Source organism: Helicoverpa armigera, chromosome 20, assembly GCF_030705265.1.
Source record: "Helicoverpa armigera isolate CAAS_96S chromosome 20, ASM3070526v1, whole genome shotgun sequence".
In the NCBI taxonomy this organism is placed as follows: Eukaryota; Metazoa; Arthropoda; class Insecta; order Lepidoptera; family Noctuidae; genus Helicoverpa; species Helicoverpa armigera.
In genome coordinates, this window is record NC_087139.1 from 5,930,399 (window position 1) to 5,955,002 (window position 24,604).

At 35.8% G+C, this 24,604-nt stretch overlaps 2 protein-coding genes across 2 annotated transcripts in view; one reads left to right on the forward strand and one right to left on the reverse strand.

Moving 5' to 3' along the window:
- The window catches only part of LOC110373390 (cell adhesion molecule Dscam2), a 76,020-nt gene extending 65,148 nt beyond the window's left edge, over positions 1–10,872 (forward strand). Inside the window, exons 31-37 of the mRNA XM_064039800.1 lie at positions 1,427–1,635; positions 5,265–5,379; positions 6,894–7,059; positions 8,847–8,998; positions 9,276–9,446; positions 9,771–9,878; positions 10,615–10,872. Of these exons, the coding sequence (XP_063895870.1) occupies positions 1,427–1,635; positions 5,265–5,379; positions 6,894–7,059; positions 8,847–8,998; positions 9,276–9,446; positions 9,771–9,878; positions 10,615–10,787 (1,094 nt within the window). The 3' untranslated portion in view covers positions 10,788–10,872. The remainder of the gene's footprint in view (positions 1–1,426; positions 1,636–5,264; positions 5,380–6,893; positions 7,060–8,846; positions 8,999–9,275; positions 9,447–9,770; positions 9,879–10,614) is intronic.
- Positions 10,873–17,899: 7,027 nt separating this feature from the next.
- Positions 17,900–19,443, reverse strand: LOC110373472 (protein NDRG3). The gene has a single exon (XM_049848644.2). The coding sequence runs from the start codon at positions 19,075–19,077 to the stop codon at positions 18,070–18,072; it is 1,008 nt and encodes a 335-aa protein (XP_049704601.1). The 5' UTR covers positions 19,078–19,443; the 3' UTR covers positions 17,900–18,069.
- Positions 19,444–24,604: the final 5,161 nt, after the last annotated feature.

The window sequence follows — 24,604 nt, forward strand, 5'->3', positions numbered from 1 at the left end:
CGAGAAGCTGTAAATATAGCGTTATTCAGAACGACTTAAAGTTTTGCTTATTGCCGTAACACTACTTGTAGTTCTTAAACCGAAAGTTTTGTGAGGCTGCCGGTTTCAGAGTTTATAACATTTTCTGGATGAAATAAGGTTAACTAGCACATTGACAAACCACCTTTGCACCGCCAGTTAACGCTAAGTGACGGCTTACTTTGTTGCTAACTTTTTAAACTTTGCTTTTTAACATTTTAAAGGATCTTTATATGATTGTGTTTGAGACCCACAACTACACTAAAAACGGGCAAAGTACATTCATGGAACCAATGATATCGATTCACTTTCAGGCTCTAAATGGCTATATTAGCTGATGACTGACCCAATTACTCTGTTTTTGTCTGACTCACTGTAAATACAAATGACTTGTGATTTACACGCAAATGTTTTGTTTTATTGGAATGGAACTAGTCGTCAGTCCCTCGCGACTAACTCTGGAAATTGAGTCCGAAACGACAGGAAATGTAAAAAGTTTATAGCTGAATATTCCAAAATATAGCTTCACTAGTATATTAGTTGTATTCAAATTAAAAACCTTTGGTAAAATATCGTGTACATATGTTATAATTACATACAACATGTAACTTAATTAACGCACATCCTGAAATTAGTTTGTTCAGAATCGTTTACTGAATCGATTTACATTATTTTTAATATAGGTAATTTTTTATCCCAAAAATAATTAAAACTACGGAAATTATTGTCATATTAACCCTGTACAGTCAAAACAAATTCAAATAGACCGTAACTCAAAGTAATAAGACTTCGTGTATTGTCGGCTTTTTCCGTAGTTTCGTTATGTTGTGTCGAGTCGAGCGGCGCGCGGCGTGATATTTGCGTGCGTAGTAGTATGACCAAAAAGTTCTTCAAGAATTGGTATAACTAATTTAGCAAATAACAATGCATATACATGTTAAATTAAAAATTCAGTGTATGTATTATGGTTATAACATAATATTCTAATTGGGGTGTTTGAGGGTGTGCGTTAATTACGTTACATGTTGTATATGTATAGTTTAATAACGAATGTCTATCTAGTAGTTTCCATTGAAGTTCGACATTTCCAAATGAACAAACATTAAATTGAGCACAAGTTTACAAAGTGACGTATGTTTGAAAAGCGACCTACGCACAAAAATATATTTGACTAGCTGTTTTCCCGCCGTTCCCGTGTCCCGTAGGAACTACCCATACCGGGATAAAATGTAGCCTATGGCACTCAGGAACATTGTAGCTATCTATCAGTGAAAGAATTTTGAAAATCGGACCAGCTGATCCAACTTCCTACATACAAACTTTCAAAACCTCTTTATAATATTAGTATAGATATTGGATCCTTCCTTAACAAATAACAAATGAACACTTCTCACTTTCTTCGTACCAGTCCTGGTATGGGAAGGTGGGGGGGAGGACAGACTGGAAGAAGGCGCCGAGGCAGCAGTGTGGAGCAACTCCAGTGCTCTCGCGTTGGACGCCAGGCGCGCCGTGCGATGTGGTGCCAGGCTTGTCAGGCTGCAATGGCGACGAGCTGATGCAGCTGGGGCGGTTGCTTGGAGGGACGCCGACCTTACCTCGCTGCATCATCATCGGGAGGTAATGTATCTCTATAATATAATGCGGTCCCCCCAATGCAAGAACGCATGCGTATGTAAGCAGAACATTTACTTCAAGTAAGGACTTACTTGGCAGTTCTGTCTGTAGTCATACATATGTTGTACAATACTGTAATTATGTATTATAGATATAGTGTAATTTTATTAACTTATCGATTTAGTATCATACCAAGCACAAGCACCTAATGCTTAAATTTTTAGATATTTACTTACCTAGTTGAAATACATTGTAAACTAAAACTTCACCTAATTCAATTCTATCGAAAGGATGATTCATAGTCCTCAAAATATGCAGACTACTGAAACTTTATTATCTAGTAGTAAGCTACCGCGTTAATTGTTCCTGGAAAAATGTTCAGTTCAAAGTTGCAATTTCTGCTGCTCACTTCAGCGATAAAGTTGTTTATTTTTGTCCTAATTAGATTTCATCTATAAACGGGAGATGTTGAAAATAGTTTAAAACTAGACGAGTAAAAATAGAACGATTAAAACGCCTTACAATTCGTTCCCATTACTAATTCGTTGCAGTTAATTGATGAAACCACCGGTTATTGAAACGAATTATAACAGCACACTCGAATACAAACAGAAAATTTATTTTAATCAAAATATCGCTCTCAAAAGAACAGAAAGCTCACAATTTACGCGGTCCTCTGTTCAGCGGCAACAAGAGCCAATTGAAACCTGCAAATTGAGACTCAAGCTTCGCGCGAATTTGTAGGTTAAGAGCGTGTACGTCAACCGCGCGCCATTTGGCCTAAAATGGTACTTTTCAAACCACTGTTTCTCAGTAACTACTTATCCTATAACTATGTTATTTTTTAATAACGCAAGGTAATTTCACTGTCTATATAGTTAATTGAACATAAATTCAATTTGTGTAGTTTAAATACTTAAAACCCCTATAACGTAACAGATGTTTTATAAAATTCCCGTTCAGCGTCTATTTCGAAGCTTAAATTCATGTGAAAACAGTGGCAAATCTAATCATATTTATTTTTTTACTCATAGACGAAATCCCCATGCCTATAGTTAGTTGAAAACATTTTTTGATTTAGGTCTCTATCTTTCAGAAAAAAATATTTTAACAATGTGAAAAATTGTGAATTTCAAATGCTTTTTTTACCTATCTATCTTACTTAATTTAATATAACAATTATTTACTATAGTAATATAACTCTTTCTTTAAAACATAAACTTTATATTATAATTTAATCTCTCGTTTTTATTTTTTTAAAAATTAATTAAAAACTACTATAAAACGCTGCACGCGAGTCAACTCAAACCAGACCGCCGCAAGGCTTCACAGAGAGAGGACGTGTCGCTCCGTCACATCGCGTAGGGTGAATAACCTCTGCCGTGGATACCGAGAATAGAGTACATTTCAAGCGCGACCAACAAATCTTGATACATTACTATTTTATTTAAAGCTCAATTTTGAAGCATATTTTTTTTATCGATTGAGTTGAAATTTTGTTTGAATGTTCAGTTTTAATGACAATGTATGATTCTATATCCAATATGGCGGTATACCCAAGATGGAGAAAAAAATGTTTTTAATGCATTCCTACGATATGGGTATCAAATGAAAGGGCTTGCTATGAATAACTAAAATGAATATGTCGCGAGTCTAAATCCAATATGGCGGACTCCTTAGGCTAGAAATCACTTATTGCAGATGTCTGTTACCAATCGAGCTATAATTTTTTTTTTTTTTCATTTTGGATGTACCCAAATTTTTACTTTTGATCTCGAATAACTTTTGAAGCATATAGGATAGATAACTTAAAACTTTATTTGCAATGGTAAACCCAAACTCTTCACCAATATTTGGCTTTCCGGCAATTGTTGTTATTTGACCACAATTTTTCGGTCTGGATGGACTGGACCATTCATATAAACAATCAATTTTTCAAATCGGTCCAGGCGTCTTTGAGAAATCGAGAACAATCAAATCGAGAACAATCAAATCGAGAACAATCACAAAACAATCTAATTGAAACCTCCTCCTTTCTTTTTTTGAAATCGGTTAAAATACAGAAACTCTTAACATTGTCATTAATCATCAGTCGACTATTTAGTACTGTTGAAAATTGTATGTAATATACAGAAAGTCCTCAAAACCAAGGTTTTCATAGGTGCCCGATTTTTTTGCAAAAGAGTGTAAGTATTAACGACTTATTTTCATGCTTTTATATTTTAGTCATCCATAGACTTACACTATTTTCCCGCTATTAACTATTTACTAAATAATATATTTTTTGTTCTACCAATTTCACTCGAAAGGATCAAAATGGTTTGTGTGACTATACGTGAAGTATGATAGGCACGCACACAGCCGCGACGCTAGTCTGCGCGGTTTTTTGCGTTGAATTACCTAAAGTTGACATCGCGCGCCGAGCGTACACGCTCTTATGATCCGCAGGGACGGATAAAATACCTTTTTTGTGCAAATATCAACAACTTTATTGTGCGTACGAGGAAATTTCCCTTCAGGTAGGCGTTGATTAAGGTGTGAGGGAAACAGGTACGAAATTACGAGCTTTTCACTCGCATTTGTGAGGAAATAAGTTTAGAAAATGGTTGTTCCGAGATTAAAGGATGATAGCAACAAGAAAACCTGAGATTGGAGGCAAGGTGGCCGGGCCCTGAGCTCGCTTTATTTATGCAAACGTGTCCGTTATTAATAAAACTTGGTAAACAACCCTGACATCACTTTATGTAGCCACTTGTAAAAGTTTAATGAAGCTGCTGCCGTTTAAAATTCTTTTCCTTTAGCAGTTGCTTAGCTTTAAGCGCTACTGTAAAGTGAAAATTTCTCGCAGTTTTCATGGTGTTTCAGTTTTTTATTATAGGTACGCTAGTTTAAAGGAAAAAGCAAATTGGAATGGTGGAGCAGAAATTGGAAAATTAGTTTTCTATTATTTGTACGGGTTTCTTTTTCAATCTTGACGTTGCAGAGAACTTTGTTTCGTGTGGGTCAATAATTTGAATGAACAAAGGTGTACCTAACAATAAGGCAAATACTTACTGTATTTTCCTTTTTGTTGAAACGCAATACCATACATTTGGTAAACATTTACAAAATAAGAATTTAAACAAAACTTTTTCTTTGGAACAGTTGCATTTTATTAATGAAAATGATTCTCTTAAAGTTTTATGTTAGGCGCGTATTCTCTATCTGCTTACAACATTTTTGTTGCGTAAAAGTTCATTTAAGTACAACATTGTACAATGCAGATTATTCTACCAAAAACACGAACAGTTTTACAATATACCATTTTTGTTCGCGTAAAAAAGAGATACCGCGGCCCTGGTACATAAAAGGCCTATGACGGAACACGACGGTTTTTAGTCGCCCACAGCGGGAGGGGTCATTTGATGATTTTTAACGTCGGAAAAAAAAGTACCTAATTCCTTTAAGTACACCAATGTAGGTACAATTCAGACTATTCTACCCAACTTAACATAACAGTTTAACAATATTTAAGGCTCGTTACACCGTTTCATTCTTGTTTCGTTTTAAGCAATGTTACCACGAACAATTTTACAATATTTCAACAACTTTTTAGCCTTGTAAACTGGTGTTAAACAAGAATTGTTACACAGGTCGTGATCGCCGGGCTATCCCCGGGCGCGTGGTATGCTCTGCGCTTGTGGACGGCGACGGAGTCAGCCCGACACCAGGCTGTTATTTATGCGGCCACCACCACGCATTCCGGAGGTAATACATTTGTAGCTAGATTGTACGGAATACGGTGTGATAGGAGGAATGTATGTTTGTACCAGTGTTTTTGGGGTTGAGATTTTTGGTAGTAAGGAAGACTGTTTTACACTGTTACCTAAATGGTAATGAACTAGTAATGTTTTCGAGTAACTGTATTGTAGTGTGATTCGTAACTCTAGATAAGTTAAGAATTAAAATCATTCATGTTTTTTACCAAACAGACATGGGTACCTTTGCGTATCTCATTTCCTTATAAAAGTAATTTCTCATTTCTTTATGCACATAATTATGTTCAATGATAAAAGAGCTGCACTAACGAGCTTCTGTTAAAAAAAAAACACATCTAAAAATACATTCCAATGTCCATTTGTTACTGCGTAAAAGTTTGCAGTCATTTGTTCAGTTGCAATTTTTTCAACGGGACTAAAAATAATAGCCGGACCATCGTGTTACGTAGCAAGCATTCATTTAAAATGTTTTTGCAATGTGTTGCAGTTTTTCACAAACATAGCCTAGGTACTAGGTAGTTGTGTGCATTGAAAAAAAAACTGATGTATTTTAAAGGACTTATCGATAATATTTTTTGGGCATTTAGAAGAAATTGAGTTATGATCATTAATGGATACTGAAACGTAACTTAATTTTAAGTGCTGCTCAAATATCATGTCACACTTAGATTTTTTTTAATAAGACTTGAAAGTAAAGTAACGTCGTGGTAGCATTTTCAACACTCAAGTATTCGCAGAATTATATGAATCTAAAAAGTTTCAATAGCAAAGGTCTCGGCTCTATACACATAAAGCTGACTTAACCCAATAGCTTAACATAAAAAAAAATATTTGAATATTCGTTAGTAGGTATTCCTAGAAAATACGAATAAGCGATTTCTATATTTTTCACTTTGATAACATCACAATGTTCATCAAATTCATGTTAATACCACACAAGAGTTTCAGTAGGATTTCTTACAAAATATTCGTAGAAACACGATTCAATTTGTACCAGTCAAATTCAGAAGCCAGTCAGGTTTCTCAAAGGCCCTATCATCTATCAAGCCTTGTATACTATTAGCGATCTTTTATGTTATAACCCTCGATATTTATTGCTGCAGACCAAACGTAATTCCACACAATTGCTTGAAAAAAATATTTTACGTTTGTGTCTGTCCTATTGTAGTGCTATGGGTATTACGGAAACAAGGTAGGTATCAGGGGGTGTCATTTTGGCGTTCCAATTGCAGAATGTAGCTACAAAAGTTGTGGGATTTTAGCTGGTCTTATATTCGTTTCATTTCTGAAAATATTATATGTTACTTATACTTCATTTCTATAAATGTAAAGAGTTAATGCTAATAAATGTTTAATTATACAGCCTCTTCTTCATGCAGATCATTTTTGTATGCTCCAACTTTAGGGTGTATCTTCGTTAGGGTTATCGAAAACTTTAGGGTGTAATGTGTTCGTAGTAGGTTTAGAATTTACTTTGATGATTATTTTAATTTTCCAAAACAGAGCGTCTCCGTCGTCCAGTGGCCTTCCAATCCGAGGGTGGTCAGATAATAACATCGAATGGGAACGCTGACACGGAGCGAGTTCTCGGAGCAGTGTCGCTTGCATTCGCTGCACTCGCCGCGCTCGCTGTCACTGCACTGTTGCTTGTGTTACTGGCTAAACGAAGGTAAGTAAAGTTCGTGCCAAAGTTAATAGCGGTTTGGGCGTCACTGAAAAATTATTTGTAGGCACCAGCGGATCGGGAGGTGCGAAAGGGGTATGGTTACATACGCATATACCTGTATGCGGAAATTGGGTACAAGCCGCCATTTAGTTTGGCGAGAGCTGTACATCGCAGAGTATCCAAGTATTTATATTTAGATGCTCTACGTTTTTACACAACAGATCTGGTGACTCCGGATAAAACTCGGCGACCCATTTAAATAAGGTGTGATTTAAAGGAAATAAACTTCGCTGGGTCTCGTTAGGGGTTAGTGGGCTATTTCTAAAAACATAATATATATGGACTTAAAACCCTCCTTTTTGAGTAGTTGGTTAAAAAATAAAAACAACCAAACCACGAATGAAACCAAATAACGATGTTGTACTGTTGACCATTTAATATCAAAGTAGTAGAGAAGTTTAGTTAAATATCACTAACACCTTTATTCGACCAATAAAGCCCAATATATTAATATCAACCTGTACGAATCCAATGAATGCTGATATTTGAGATAATCGTAAGATTTTATATGGAAACGTAATGGTTATGGCATCTATATACTTGATGTACGGACGAATATGGAACCTCGCCCCTTGACCTTTCGAATCCAATTTCAGGCTCTGAAAATGCAACGATTGTGATGTTAAAACCTGGCCTCACAAAAATAGGCCACGTGTTGGTTAGCGAAAATGTCACAGCGTTGTTCTGTACGTGAATTCCAATTTTCGTTTGTGGGTGCTTAATTAATGAGTGTAAAATTGGTTTTTATAGCAAAGAAAAATTTGTTTTTATGAGATACTTATTTGGGCAATTAACAAATATGACATCATCGCCTTTATTTTGATGTAATGTAATATGTTTTGAGATTTGCAACGAAGACACAATGAAATAGATAACTCTTTTCTTCCTTTAATATCAATTCAACGTTTATATTTCCAGTTTATTCGAACCGAGATTAAGTCAGTCATTTCACACCAAACGTCTTCCTTACCGAAATAAAGGTGGAAAAAAAACATCGTTATTTTTAAACAGATTATGTTTCTCTTTGTTTAGGTGAAGTAGGTACTCTTAGATATCTTTTTCAATATTTCAAATAACGCCTGTTTGAATCTATTTCTTGAGGAGCCCTGTATAAATACATAATAATAAATAAGATAAATGTTAGACGTATTGAGAACGGAGGTTGTGTAAATCACTCAATGCGACCTACTTACAATTCAAGTTTGTTGGGTTTGGGTATTGTAGGCGCGCCCTGTAAAAATATTTTGCTAAAGCTTAGGAATTACTTATAATAATTTATTACATGTTCAAACGAATATTTTTGCTATTCTGTGCGTCTAGCTCGAATACGCTGAGGTTTTCTTTATGTAAGTGTTTCTTCTAATTGAATTTCTTCCAGAGAGTGATATTCTGAATCTTAGACCTATTAAAAGTACCTAATTGAGGTATTAATAATTGTGTTATGTGTTGCAAATATAATATGGTTATAATGAAAATCAATTTCTATAATGAACGAGCAATAAGTTTCCACAAATTCCATAATATAATAGCTCGTGATCTTATAATCTGAAAATGCGAGCGGCTGTCAAATTACGTACCACAGTGCGTGTGAAATTCGTATTTGAGTAAATTCATATTGTTATTTTCATCATATAGGCATAATGTAGGTTCCTATTCTTCTGTCTTAGAATGTACTTACTGCACCTAAACGCAGCTTTATAGCTAAAGTACTAAGTAACATATTTCCTCAGCACGCTTTGGCCATGCGGAGGTCCTACTGACGAAGAGACAAGACGCTGCAGCCACTCCGTGGCCAGCACCGACAAGTCCGTCTGTCCCGAGCAGCAGAATATCAGGAACTGTCAACATGACTACAAACATGATAAACTGTCACCTGCTTCAGGTAAGGGAGATAATTTGTTGTGGTAGGCATTTACTATGTCGATGAATCCGATAATTTAGTGTTATACGGAATACAGTGAAATTCTCAAAACTAGGTAGTCTATGAAACCAATTGATGTGGTATCTCAAGATACTATTAATTATATTCAGAAGTAAATCGTTTACTACCACTTAAATATAGGAATTTCAGCGATGATGGTCTTCAAGCTGCACAAATCGCTAAAACCCTTAAGATAGGTCTCATGGTAAGCCTCTAATGGATCTGATCTTCATCCAAGATGTGTACGAGATAAGCCCATACGCGACCTTCGCCGTGGGCGGCGAGGCGGCGGCTGCAGCAACCTTGGACCATACCCTGCAGTTCCGCACCTTCGGCCACCGAGACAACGATGCTCCTCCTCACAGGCCCTGCAGGAAGCACCCTCAGAGACACCGGGAGAGGGCCGAAGGTGAGACCCTAAAGACTGTTCAAAATTGATGTCACCAACAGCTGATTTCACTATCATTGTATCTAACATGACGTCATGAAGAAGAGGGCATTTAATATTAAGTGGTTATTTCTACACCATTTTGCCTGTTTATGGCGAAAAAAGCATATTGTCATTGATTGCTTCGCGTGTACATTGCCTGCGTGTGTTCGTCGCTCCACTATCAGCTTCAACACCACTTCTTTCAGAGAACGCTTGAGCTTCATCAGTGTGTTACCGAGAAGTAGTTGACAGTACATTGAACGTATAACTATTGTCTGTTGAATAGTATGGTATGTGTAACAGTGGAGAAGCACCACTCAGAGTGCGAGCTGCAGCAGCTGAGCCGATACGAGAAGGTGCGGCCGAGGCACTGCGCGCCCACCTCCTACTGCGTGCCGCTGGCTCATCACGGTACTTAGAAACATTAAACTTTATTTATACATCTACAGTTACATTAACCAATCTTCTTCTTCTAAGGCTTAAGGTTAAAATAATATGGGCTGTGAGCTTGTTCGAAAAAGTTACCGCGGCCCTGTTACATAGAGGGCTTTAGAAAGAATATGGTAGATTTTAGTCAGTAAGTGTCTGACACTCTTGCACGCGACACAAACAGCAGGATCTCATCATTTGATGATTTACCACCAAAAGAAAAGGTTGAAGTAATATAACAATAAATACATGGGACACATTATCTTTATTATTATTACTGTATCTTGGAGATCTGACATAATATAGGTACATTTCTGTACTTTTTCACTTGTTCCCTGTACTTACACTCAAAGAGGTTTACTACATTACAGACGAAGTGTTGTTAGAGAGTTTGTTGTGCAACTTCTGTTTTATGTACTTTTAAATACTAGCATGTGTTGGAGAGTGGAAATATTCACAGGCAAGAGACGATCTCCATGACGATTGTTTTGTTTGTTTTAAAAGTGTTGAATTTAGTTTGAGTTTAAACGGAAACTCTTTCAATTTACTTTAATTTCTTACATCTCTCTGTTATCCTAATATTCTAATTCTAAAGAGTAAATCTTTTCCATCAACTCCTAAGAATCCTGTCATTTGAAACCCTTGAAATGCAGTTGAACATTCTTCTCCATCTCTCTACTTACCGCAACAGTCCATGACTTGTACCTTTCCTGCATAGCCAAAGCCGCTCTGTCAGCCAGCATGCTCGGCGCAGGCGGTAGCGGGGGCGGCAGCGGCAGCGGGGGCGGGTGCGGCAGCGGCGGCGGCCTCTCCGAGGTGTACGCGGGCGACTCCAGCGCGGAGTCGGGCCCCGGCTCGCTGTCGCCGCGCACGCACCACGAGCACAGCTAGCGCGCCGCCCGCTCTGCTGCCGGGGCCGGCGGCACCAACCATATCGTACGTCACAACGATACCTAGACCCGAAGTCATCGACAACATAAACATGCGTTCTTCTTAATACCATTGTTTACTATGAAAATTGAACGGCATCATCTCCCAAGTCTTTTTCCAACTATGTTGGGGTTGGCTTCCAGTCCAACCGGATCCGGCTGAGTACCAGTGTTTTAGTAATAAAATCGAAAGTGAAAATGGAAAATTCATAGTAAACAATTGTCTAAATAAAAGGCGATGTTTATGTTGTCAGTGTATCAGGATCTTGGTATCTTAGGCTTCCTCATCACACAGCATCGTCTACATAAATGGTACGTAGGTATCTTTGGTTCGTAGAACTTCGAAGATCTCTTTCATTTTGCCTTGAAGGAATTAATAACATACTTCTAAAGGATGTTATTTATTATTCTGAAATTTTAATCATTCACACTGAATTTTGTAAGTAGCCATACAAATTGTAATGTTCGCATTCACGTAAAAGGTTTTGTAGCATACAATGCGGTCTTGAAAAATGACCGTTTTTCCTTTCTTTATTCTCCTAAGCGTAGATAATGTTTTTGGGAGGTTTCATTTTGTACACTTTTCATCATAATAATGTTTTCATCTTCATACAAAAACTTTTCAAAATTGTATAATTCCCATAAAACGCCCAAATGTGTGCCAAACTGTAATTCTGACTGCCGAAACTATCATCGATTTGTAAAGCCTAATTTTACAACGAATGATTTTTACTCGCATTTTTTTTGTAACTGCTGTTTTAAACTAAAAGAGTTTTCTCTCTTAGTAACGAAGGATACTATTAATTTTACAGTCTATTCGCTGAATACTGAAATGATGTTTCTTTAAGTAGTATATTGCGGTAATAGCCGTTCAAATGACAATTATTATAAGTACTACAATGCTACTTAAACTAGCTATCATTTGAGTGTTAGCGAAGTTTTTGATATTTTTATTACAATTTGTCCTTTATTACATACTCCTAAATTAGGGAAAACTGTGTTATTCACAATCTGAAAAATGTAGTTCTAATATTTTCACATAATGATTACTTACTTAATACTTATGATCACACTATAATTTATTGAAATTCATGTGATTTTACGATGATAATTTAAAATGTCAATTCAAACACTTAAGTTCTAAACAAAAGGCTTGAGATTTATTTATTTTAGTTTACACGCAATAAAACTTGGAATTGTTCTACCTGGAATTACAACTTTTTTATTAACGATGTACGAAAGTTTCTCAATGGTTTCATTTCAATACTGGCTTCGTATAACTCAAGAATGATTGATTGCTATTCAATTCCTACAAATAAGTAGACAAGTATGTATAGGTATAAAGATTTGTATTCGTTTTCTTCTGTCTACCACCTGTTCAGTAAAAACCAAGGCTTGTACCTCTCCCACTGCCGATCTGTATTTAAACTAATTATAATAATACTGGAATAATTTTACATTAACATATACAAATAAGCATGATATCAAAATGTTGGTTAACCTAATTAATATTAATAAACAGTTCATATTACATATGTATACCAATGGTAAATATTTCGTCGTTTTCAATTGGGGGGAGCTGTTTGTTCATTGGGGGTTAAAATAACTGAAGCTGTAAATTGTCCATCCATTCAGATGCTTCGTAATCCAAATTGTGTCCATAACTGGAACTTAGCTGTACATACAATGATTACGCTCCATTACTTTTCTGCGTAAACAAATCACATGACACAATATACAGGCGTAAATACATCTCTAGAACAAACAATGTATTGTATCGGACTGTTCCGAATAATACCTAATCACTAGCAGTATTAGCCCCTAATGAATCCATGGCTCTTTATTATAGCTGTTAATGGTAGCTAGTCAACTATGTGAGAACATTATACCTAGCTCATAAACTGTAAATATATAACTATAGTCAGACTGAAGTGTAATATCTACGTTAATTCGGAGCTTACATTTGTAAATACATTTGTAGATAAATTACGAACTCTAGTCAATTTTTATTAAATGTTTTTATGACAATATAATTGTATTATGTAAATAACGAAATAATTAAGTATCTATATGTGAAAATCTGTTTCATGTAAAATAAATCTATTTATCGCGGATGTTTGGTTTTATTTCTAAAGAAAATTATCAATTCTAACACAAATTATGAGGTAAAATTACAAAAATGGATACTTACTGTCTAGAGTACTTTTCCAATTTGGTTAGGTTTCTGACATACCTGCTAAGAATAATGAAGTTATATCTACCTATGTATTTACGAGGAAACAAAAAATCTAATCAACAGTGGATTTATTAAATTCCGCACATTCATTGTACAGCTTAGCGGAGTTATTTGAGCAAGCCTTTAATATTATTAGACAAAGGAGACTTTACAAAAAAATACGCAACATCGTAGCATCGGAGTCCGGGACAGATTCCAATATGAGACATTCCGGAATTGTGGTCCCGGGCCGGAATCCCGGCGTCCTCTTTCGATATTACCTCCCAACTTCGAAGATACGGTGCACTTGGTATTGTGGGCTAAATCCTTTGACAACTACCTGCACATAATAGGATTAGACACATCAAAGTTTACCCGATTATAGTACCTTCGTTCAAACTTGTTTACAATGCGTAAGACGGAGAGGAAATATCTTATGAATATGTGGGTTGGTGCCAAGTAAAAGGCTGGAGAAAGCTTAAAACTACTTATTTCCGAAAATACCATTAAATGTAGAAACGTCTAACCCTCCTCCATTCATTTAGTTTTTTACTTCACTCCTACTCATTCCTTCCTTTCATTCGGTCTTACGTTCCACTTCTCACATACCCACACAAAAAAGAGCTATTTCCAGCTTTCTTTTCAAGAATGATTCTTTTAAATTCTTATTTAAGCAAATAAAAAATCCTGTGGCTATCGGATACGCTACAAACGTTGATCTAATCTGTCTTTTTTCTTGAAGCCATTTGATCTCAGGTTGATTTCCACAAGAAGATAAGCAAGAAAGAAGTGTAACTTTCCGTAAAAGAGAGCCAATTATTATGTGTGTAAGTATAAAACTATACATCAACTGATCATAAATATAAATTGAAACACAATTTAATTTAAAGTTCATGATTTTCATTTATAATTTACCGTAACAGAATGGTCATCAGAGAGTCCTTTTCACTTACTGACTATTTTATTTGTGTCCATTTCGTGCTTCTCAACAGAATCAATTGAAATCATTCGAACACCATACACCGGTATCTCTCGTCCAACAAACATTCATAAAGTATTGGAATACCAACTCTTAATTTACTTTTTAAGCTGGTGACGGTTGATAAGCAGCTTATACGCTCGATACCAGAGTTGTATGTATTGCGAATGATTTCTGTGTTCAATATGGAAATATTTTGTGCCATTGAAATCAATGAGTGGATGGACGAAAACTAAATATGCATATATTTCCTTTTGTTCAATAAGTGACAGTGAATATCCTCAGAATACCGACTCAAAAACCGATTGACACCAGTTTGGGATAAAAAAGGACTCGAAATTAACCTGCAAAAATAGGTACACGATAGTTATACATACTCTCGAGGCAAGTTTTATAATAGCGACTATCTACTTACTTGCAATAGACTATTATTTACATTCTATTATAAATACTAATCATGTTCGATAACTATACTTTCTTTGTTACAGAACAAGTACGATAAACAAAGAATCCACCTTCATTACACGAATAGTTTCAATGCAAGTATGCGCACTACAACTAGCTATAAATTGTTCATTATTCCGCTCCGGTATTAATCAAATTATCTACAGTATAGATAATTTCAACTTATAACTAGCTTCCCTGAAGAATACGCTCTCAGACGCCGGTGGTAATATTTTTTCAGTTTTATTTTCCGATGAAATATTTCATAATCCGTTCATCCAGTGGTCAGTGAAAGGGGGAAATGGGGTATTCCCCCCACTCTTACTCGCGGAGAGTCCATTTAACTAGCCAAGCCCCCGCCACCCCGAGCCTCACCCTTCATTCCCCCTCCGGGTGGGCAACGTCCACGTTTGTTCAGGAAAAAAACGGAAAAATGCTCTCAAACAAAAACACGAATGGAGCGTTCAGCGCGAATCGAAAATTAATTACAGCTACGGACTGTTTTTTGTATCGGTTCCGTTATCCAGAGCTTCGGATATAAAGTCTTTGAAAGCCACTTTGAACATTAACAAAGCTGAAAAATATTTATACAGCTTTTCTCCTCTGAATATTGTTAATTTTCCTTTTAACACTCTGGCTGTTAATAAGTCTTTTGTACCTAAGTTTTAAAGTTTCAAACCAAACTCAAAGATGACACCAGAAACTGAGGGATAATGAAGTAAGTTAACAGGATAGTTTGCATACCTAATAGTCTTTGTTGTGGCTAATGAATGAAATAATATCGTAGTCAAAATTGAAGTCGATTATAAATAAAATAGCCTCATTATTGTGTTTAGTAAGACGTTACATATATAAATAGTCGGATGAGTGTAACATCGCCCTATTTTACATAATTATATAATAATTATATTTACTTTTCAGTAAATGCTCTTCGATTAGGAAAATCTAGATTTTTCGTATTCAATTTGTATGAAACATGACGCATGAGGACCGACCTCATGCGTCATGTTTAAAGCCTTATTTATTTACTCACAGTTTCCAGCACCAGTTAAAATATTATACCTGTTAGTATATGTAGGTATCTATAGTTTTTTTTAATATAACTACATAATAATTATGATTTCGTGATAACTTCAGCCAAATTACATATTGACTGACATAAAATACAGCTATTTAGCGGCATTACTGCCACTCCCAGAATTTTCGATAAAAACTCGTAGAGACAAGTCACCTTGTCTGGCTAACGTATATAAGTAGTTAGTACCTATATCACTAGTCATTAGAAACCGCCCTTTCTAGATAATTACTACCACGTCATTTCTACTTCATCGTTAATGACAGCTATAAAAAATAGAAGCTCTATTTTCACTACTCATATTTTAATAGGCGAGATTCACTTTAAGATTAAAAAATGTAAGCATTCTGGTGGTCTTAACATTGTGGAAATATTTCAGCGGCTTTGTCACAAAAGTTTGGACAACTTACAATAAGTAGGTACAACTAGCGCCATCTATTAACAGCCGTCGGTACTTTTAGCTGTACATTTCTGAAGCTTACACAGGAGTACGTCAACCTGAAATAGTGTTTTTAAGTATAGCCACTTACAGAGATTCGTGATCGGAAATATTTCAATAAAAATCAGTTTCATATACTTATTGGAGTTATTATTGAACATGAATATTAATACGTGCAAACATCAAATGTAAAGATTTTTGTATAGAAATATATGTTAAACATCTGACTGCAAGTAATTTTGAAATGTAATCAAATATTGGCGTGACATCACCTGCCCATTATACCCAGAGGGTTAAAGAAAGTAATTCATACACAACACCCACTTTATGATTAAGTCCTATAAAACTGGGCGAGGTTACTGTCAACAAACTCGAGCATTTCTAGTGTTTTTTTTTATACCATAGTTAACTATATACCTCTATACTTTGGTCAAAACATATGCTGATACCTATTCTTTTGTTAATTAGCAATCGATATAGCAATCACAAACCCCTCGAATATTATAAACTCCTTGCATAAAGAAGTCAGTTAAACAAGCAGTCGATTAGCATTAAATATTAATTTCAAACCATCTTAGGTTTTCCTAGAACCCTTGCACCCAATTAAAAAAGTTTCTCAGTAGCAGTAATTACAATGAGAAGTTGTCTCAAAGACAAGGACCATATCTATGTTCAGAACTTATAAGCTTTGAATAAGTAACGACTTGGTGTACAAACTTTCATTTCGTACTTAATAATAGAATTCATATTATATTAAGTCTGAATCTCATTGTCTATTGGATATTCATGAGCCCCTTCCTTCCATTTCTTTTTAATCTCTTTATTTTTGTTACCGTTTCTAAAGCATTTTTGTTTTCTATTGCATACATATTTACAGATTTGCATTCTCTGCTGTTATTTAAATGTTATTTACTTTGTTTAAGTAACGATTACTCAGACAAATATATACGATAGGTATTTACCTAATTAATAAAGACTGGTCTGTGTTTGACAGGTGCTTTAAGATATACTTGAAATTATTGATATGGTCTGTGGGCGTAAGAAATAACTTGTGGCATTTCGCCCTCTGAGTTACTATTAAGGTGGCTAATGAATCTACACTAGCTATATTGTTTCAAATACTTACGTTTTTATTTATATACTTACATATCATAACTTGTTAACTGACTGTTAACTTATTAATTTTTTGACAATAACTGGTCATCGATAAGTAGCGGGTCAACTAATGTTCTCTTAATTAGTGTTGTGGTCAAAGGTACTGCCCTGACTTTAGGGTCGTGGCTTCACCCTTAACGCCGTAGAACACCTACGCGACCTTTCATTTTCACCAAGACTACCCTAATAGTTTTCATAGTTCATTGATAGTTAACATGTTGAGACGATGTATTATTCAGAGGTTTACCATGGACATAATAAATCAGAAGCTTACCTGCTTCCATATATCTATAAACAATTATATATCTCCCTTTGTGCCTTTTCTTACGTAAACCCGTTACGTAATTTCTCTTTTACAATAACAGTATCAGCTTTAAAAGGGGGAAAGATATTTCCTCAACCCCCAAATTGCTACTAATTGGAAACGTCTCATAATTTTACGCCCTCTTAATTTAATTTGGATTATGTCTCTGTCTTTAAAATTAAATGAATTCGAGTATCATTACGAATTCCACGAATTATACCTACATTTTGTGAACTTCGGGAATTTTGTAGAGAATTGAACAAACAATTGAAACAACCATATTTGCAACATTCTCAACATTCTGGTTTATTTAGCTGAATGAAAAAATACCAGTGCTACATGTAACTGTGTATGTAAAAAAGAGAGACTTCATCAATTAACTTATGTGCATGTGATGTTTCAACTACTGCTCGTCCTCTTAGAGATAAGTAACATTATTTACAAAGGTGTAGAAAAAGCCTGATTAAGCCACAAAATAAATTTATTTCCATAAACATCTAAAAACAAGGAACAACATGGTTTTCGTCTACATTGTCAATGTGTCTACAACAGTGTTTAAAGCTCGCGTGAAAGCATCGAGTGCATTCTAAGATTGCAGCGCAGCGTTCGTTGTGTGAGGTGTCGGCATCGCGACTACCTGCAGTACCCTTCGCCCTGCAGGAATAGTTTGAACGCTTCTGCTATCTTACTCGGCTGCTCCTCCAGCACCATGCCGCAGTCGGAGATGCTCAACCACGACGTCTTAGAGGGGTCCAGTCGCCCATTGAACGTCACCGTATCATCGACATGCGGCGACAGAGCACCGGTCACGTTCAGAACCGGCACCTTTATAGAGTGCGTATCCCTCGAGATACTGAGATCCGTCCTGCGCAAATACGAGTCAATGAACATGGCTAAATTGACCGGATTAACGTGCGAGAAACTCTCTTTGTAAACCTGCGCTAAATCATGATTGCGGTCATCAGTGCTGCGCCCGAAGTGATGCCACATCAGATAATCCAACGCTCCCTGTGTCATACCGCTCGATCGCAACTGTCTAGTATTTATTTTCTGATATAGCCATTCAGTCCACCCAGCCTGAGTAGACGTGCAGTTAATCAGGACCAGCGCATCTACCTTTTGAGGACTAACAATGGCGTAGCGCGCCAAAATGTTAGCTCCGGCACCCACTCCAAAACCAATGAATGACCTTATACCAAAATGTCCGAGAATGAAATCTATTTGGGAAGCCAATGCATCCATGCTCGGATAAGTGTAATCTTCGGGCAGTGTGGGGGCGCCCTCCTCCTGACCCGGCGCGGTTACGTGATAGATACAGAACTTATCCAATATCGCCCGCATGTCGATGAAGTTGAAGAACGCCTGGAAGTTGGCGGCATAGTTGAGCCCGAGGTCGTGGTAGGTGATGATGGCGCGCTTGCTGCGGTCCCCGCGGACCGCCACCAGCAGGTCCCCGCGGGAAGTCCTCACCCTCTCCTCCACGCATGCGCCGTCGTTGTGTAATCTTCTGTTTGATGGAAAATGTAATTGGACGCTTTTCAATTCATCTTCAAAATTATCTGACGACATCATATTGAGTAGAGCAATGTTCTCATGTACATGTGTCGGCATTTTCTTGTTAAAATCGAAAGGTACTTTCATCAAGCCCGATCCCTTTGTTTACTTGTTACGTATCGACCCCCTGTCGGCGTCGAGCAAGGTGTCAAGTCTTCTCCAATTTTCTTAATTAACGCTTTCCATTAGCCACTGTTAACGATCCTGTGCATATTACGTCCATACTAACAACACAATGTCCGTCGCAGATCAACTTACTTAATGTTAATTATGTCACTGAGTCACAGCATAACCACTAAATGTTAAAAGTCTTAAACTTATTATCTGGCAGTATTATGAACAGACTATGTTATGTTGTTGGAATTATCGCAGGAAATGGTCAATAATGCGTTGACCGGGCGACCGTGAGTTCCAGCGCGAGGTTGGTTCGGTACTGCTCGGGTGTTTCCGCCGACGCTCGCGTGTACCTGCACGCCGACCTCGCCTCACTTCATGCCGGAGTGACGCGCCGCACATGCGTGGCGGCCATCACGATTCTTTCCTGCCGCTACTTTATGTTTATTAGTTGGCCTATCTATGACAATCGATCATATTTTAATATAGAGCTCATGCAATATAATTAACTCGAGTAAAAGGCTTTTGTTTAGTCAGTTGGGAATTTAAATAGATACATATTTCCACGAGTACCTAGGTGGGAACCTGTTTACTATTCGTCTATTAGACCTTGACATATTTTGGAAACAGGTCGAAGTTGAGTATGATATGACTACAAACAAGCTTTGAATAGGTATACAAAGGAGAATTATGATGTTACTTTAATCCAAGAATGTTACACCATACTAGCACTAATTTAAAACAAATGAATAAATGCAACAGTTTCTTATAGGTAGGTACATTGTTTTTTTTTTAAACAGTGTAAAAAGTTTTTTATTAAAAAAACTGTTTTATCTCAGTATCGAGCACACAGAAACATAATTCAGACAATAGAGATAAACATTATTTAGTTACATGAATAAAAAACAATTATAAATAGTTCATTAAAATAAAAACTTCTAACAAAGACAACAGTTCGCAAAATAACTTTTTAAAGATAGAGCTTTTTAATAACGCAGTATCTTTTGCACTACAAGGCTGTATTCTGTTAAATAGATCACGGCAAGCTTCTAGCCTGACCTTATAGAATGCCTAGATAGGTTCAGGTATTGAAGTCATAATAAAATATCGATTACCTGTCTTGGCGATAGCCATCGACAGTCTATAACTGATTACTGGAGGAAATTGTTCCGAACCTCTGTTTTCTTACAACAAAGATTAAACGTTCAAGTTTCTTGAAGATTACTTTATAATCGATTTAGTTAATAGCCGTGGATACTTCTCTCCTGATATGCCTGGGCTACTATTTATAGGTAGTTGTTAATTAAAAATTTATTTACCTATGCTTTCCTACAATCGTTTCTTAACTTTGATGTGTCAAAGAAGCTTTTAAAATATTTTTTTTATTTAGCTTTCCCTATGTATTACGACACTATGCTCTGATATTTTAAGAATTCCTATCTATATATTGCGGTTTTGATGTCCAAATTTACATACATTCTTTTATTAAATTGTTCCGGATCTCCCTGATGGCTAAATTATGTTTTTAAAAGCACCTTCGACAGTTAAGAAATTTCAAGATTTTTCAATATAAGTAGGTTAGCTAACACCCAACTATTGTGTGTATATCTATCTTTATTTTAATTCTTAGGTAAACCATATATAGGACACAACATAACCTAAGATAAGAGCTAAGAAATTCCACGAAATTATTCTCCGAAAGTGTGGACCACTCGTGACGAACATTTGAGATAACGAGCGCTCCACGCGAGCGACACACGTAGTTACACAAAAGAAAACATTACGTATTGTTATCTATGTACAGCTGTCACCTTTAGTAATAATGATTTGTTTTCATAACAAAATATTTGGTAAACAGGTATTATTGTTTTAATTCTGTATTATAAGATATAGTAATGTTTTTATAATCGTTACTGCTTTGGACGATACTGAAGGTTTTGAGTGCCAGACAGGGTGAGATTTTTCTGGGTTTTTCCAATAGGAATTTCCCAATATTCGATACGTTAAAGGGTGAACTTCTACCTCATTGTTAACAAAAGACCTATCAGGGATTATAATAAGACATGTTAGTTGACATGACTATTCAATTGTTAGGGGAAAATTGTGTAAAAGGTAAAGCTTAAAAGCTAAAGGGTTGTTTGTTTGGTTGCACTTATCTTAGAAACTTTAACAAAACGCATTTAATTAAACAAGGAGGGTTAATGGGTTTATACGGTTCTATTGTAGAAAGAAATTTATGACCATATAGATAGACTATAGACAGATCTGGAACTTTACCAAGGACATTCAATTATTAAAACATCTACTACTTCATAGCTATTTATTAATATTTCTGTCCACCTATTTTATCAGAAGCTGTCTAAAAACTTTACCGTTTTAGTTCAAAGTCATGTCGCAAAACACTTCTATGAACCTTCTCGATAAAAGTGAGTTCTAAAAACAAATTCAAAACTCATGCACTCAAAGACAAACATAAAAACGAGCATAACATACATATTTATCTTACAACTTCACTCTATAAAATGAAAGCACTTTTAAACGGGCCACGTAAATATTTGATACACAAAGTGCATTTTTACCTAGAAATGATTAAATGCTATTCTTATCTATGCTAGTGCATTCTACGTATAAATTCCAGGTAGACTATTTTATAAACGACGTTGTGGGCGTGGGGTCGATGACCTCCGACCATCGAGGTAGTTACATAAGTTATGTGAAGTTCTAAGAAAGGGGTAGTGGTTATGTAAGTTTTTTTTAAGCGCGCATGAAGACTGAAAAGTCGGCCGATAGTTGACTCGATCGACAAACATATTTTTTAAGAAAATTTTTATTCCAACCAAAGTTTTCAGTAAGTTTGACGTCGGTTAAATACGTGGTCTTTCTAATGAGCGTACCTACTTCTTTTCATCTTCATATTGATTTATGAGCTCAAACAAACTATCGGCCTACTAAAAGTTTGCAGTGTGCTTGCTACTCTTAAGGTGAGATAATTAGCAAATAATGCTATATCTTCATAAAGAATACTTCCTACTGAATTTATCACGTGTAACATCTCAATGATAAATCAGAAGTTTAAAATGATTGCGAGTAAGAAACAAAAAACAAGCGCGATAGATTTTAGTTCAACCTTATTTCAGAAAACTCTTACACACAGTAAAAGGTGTTCTAGTTCAACCTGGATAAATCCAATCGGAATCTAATAAAGTACTTGTTTGGTAGAAATGCTGCAACAACACATAAAATGTTCGTGTGTCTGTATGTATGTACGTGTATGTGTGTGTGTGTGTGTGAATGAGTTCGTTAGTCTATGAAGGCATCTCACGTACCGTATCAATCGAGCCCACGATTTATTTTCTCCCCAGCAAATATTTTTCTTAGCGTTTTCTTGTATTCGGGGCAGGTATCCGACTTATTATTGTAGAAGATGTGGTAATAAAATGTTTGGGTTATCTATTACGCATACGCAGCAAATGATATATTAAAGGCTCCAGCAATAAATATTGCACACGTAGGAGAACTATCAAATTACAGATAGATTTCATCACATAAGCAATAATTCTCATTTTCACTGATAAAATAAACATTCGTTATTTTATACACTACTGTTTGCTTTTAAAATTAAACGTTATAATTTATAGAAAACAGTTGTTTTAAGAAAACTGACGTTTAAGTTGTCGGCCAACCGCGGCCTTACCCATATCATATTACGTGTATCTGTGCAGACGAAAGAGCGACTTTTTGTTTATTCATCATTGTGGTGAATTTATTTGGCCGTTTCATCCTAATGGTCGCTTGTTTTTTTAATTTATTTACATATCAAGAAACAAAACATTCCAAAAACAAATGCTACCTTTTAATACCTAATTTAATTGCGTAAATTAATGAACGCGGTAATATAAAACAAGATAATCATACGTTATATGGGACAAATGTCCCGTTAAATTGCTAATAACAACGAAAATCCTTTACAACAGTAAGTACTGGGACACGGGAGGTGGTACGGAACACTTTACGCCCAGTTTATTAGGTTTTAAAGCAATTTACGAGCTTAATTGCGCTATAGGACACCCTGTTTAATGACTATCGGGTATCGGCGACGGTTAATGTGAAATGCATTGTAAGAGAACTCCTGTATACTACTGCAATGGTGTAGTTTAGGCATGGAGTATCGTTGAACAAGATTTTAGCACTTATTCTTATTCTTTATTGCACACTTAACAATACATAATAAAAATAATAAAGACAGTTTATGTACAATGGCGAGCTTAACCCAGAATTGGGTTCTCTTACAGCCAACCTTAAAGCCATGGAGAGATTTGATAGTGGTAGGGTAGATTAAAAAGTGCACAACAAACATTGAAAACTAAGCAAAAATATCAAATAACAATATACTAAACATATATATGTAGTAAAACTACACAATACATAAACAGAATACATATAAAATATATATATATATATATATATACATACGAATATAAATGTCAATAAATAGTATTCATGTCGATAAATAGTATTCCTTTACTCGTCTCTTGAATGCACCCAACGATGGGCTTTCGCGTATCGAATGTGGAAGGGAATTCCACAGTCTCACAGCACGAACAGTGAACGATCCATCATAGCGGCTCGTAGTGTGGGAAGGGACACGAAGAAGGAGAGATGAGGAAGTGCGACAAGGTTTGCCTCTCGGAACAAGAAACTCAAAACGTTCCCGAAGATATCTTGCACTATACATTTTCCATAACTATATATAACATTATCATCTTCAGCTTGCCAAATCTATATGTATCGATTTAATATCACTATGTCCTATCTTTTTGTCATCAGCCTCTCCTAACATATGTCATACTTCAGGCGACCAGCAATGGCGCTGGTCGCCTTTTTCAAATATTTACACCATCCTAGCTAAAGGATGCCCTCAGGTATAGTGACACCAGTACCCCTAAAGTTTGTAAAAACATTACAAAAGTGTTATATTTTTTTAAGTATTCAAGAGTCCCTTTCTCAATAACAAAACATTACGCAATAAAAAGCCACAAAAGCAACTTAATTATGTATTAGGAACATTATCCACGTAAAGGTAATACGGAGCATTCCCAGCGGCGACTCCGGCCTTGAATTTTATGTTTATGTACACTTTTCGGTTTTTCTAAAGGATCGATGTCGTATACATATGTACATATGTAGTTAAAGTTCTTAACTTAGTCATCTTTTGTTTTTCATTTGTCAACTACCCATAACTTTTTTTTCGTACCCTAATCCCTGGGCAATGGTTTATTTTAAAAACAAATAAATTACATAGATACATAATCTAAGATCCTCTATACACTTTAAATGTGATCTATACACATTCCGAATCTATATCGAACTTATATCACTATATCTATGTATATGTATATCTGTGTATAACTTATGTTTATATATATCAATCTAGACTATTTATAAAAACCCTACTACAATCCGTACAAATCAATAAAAAGCCAATAATTTGGCGTGTAAA

Coding starts and splice junctions, on each gene's coding strand:
- LOC110373472 (XM_049848644.2), bottom strand. CDS start 19,077: ATGAAAGTACCTTTCGATTTTAACAAGAAAATGCCGACACATGTACAT.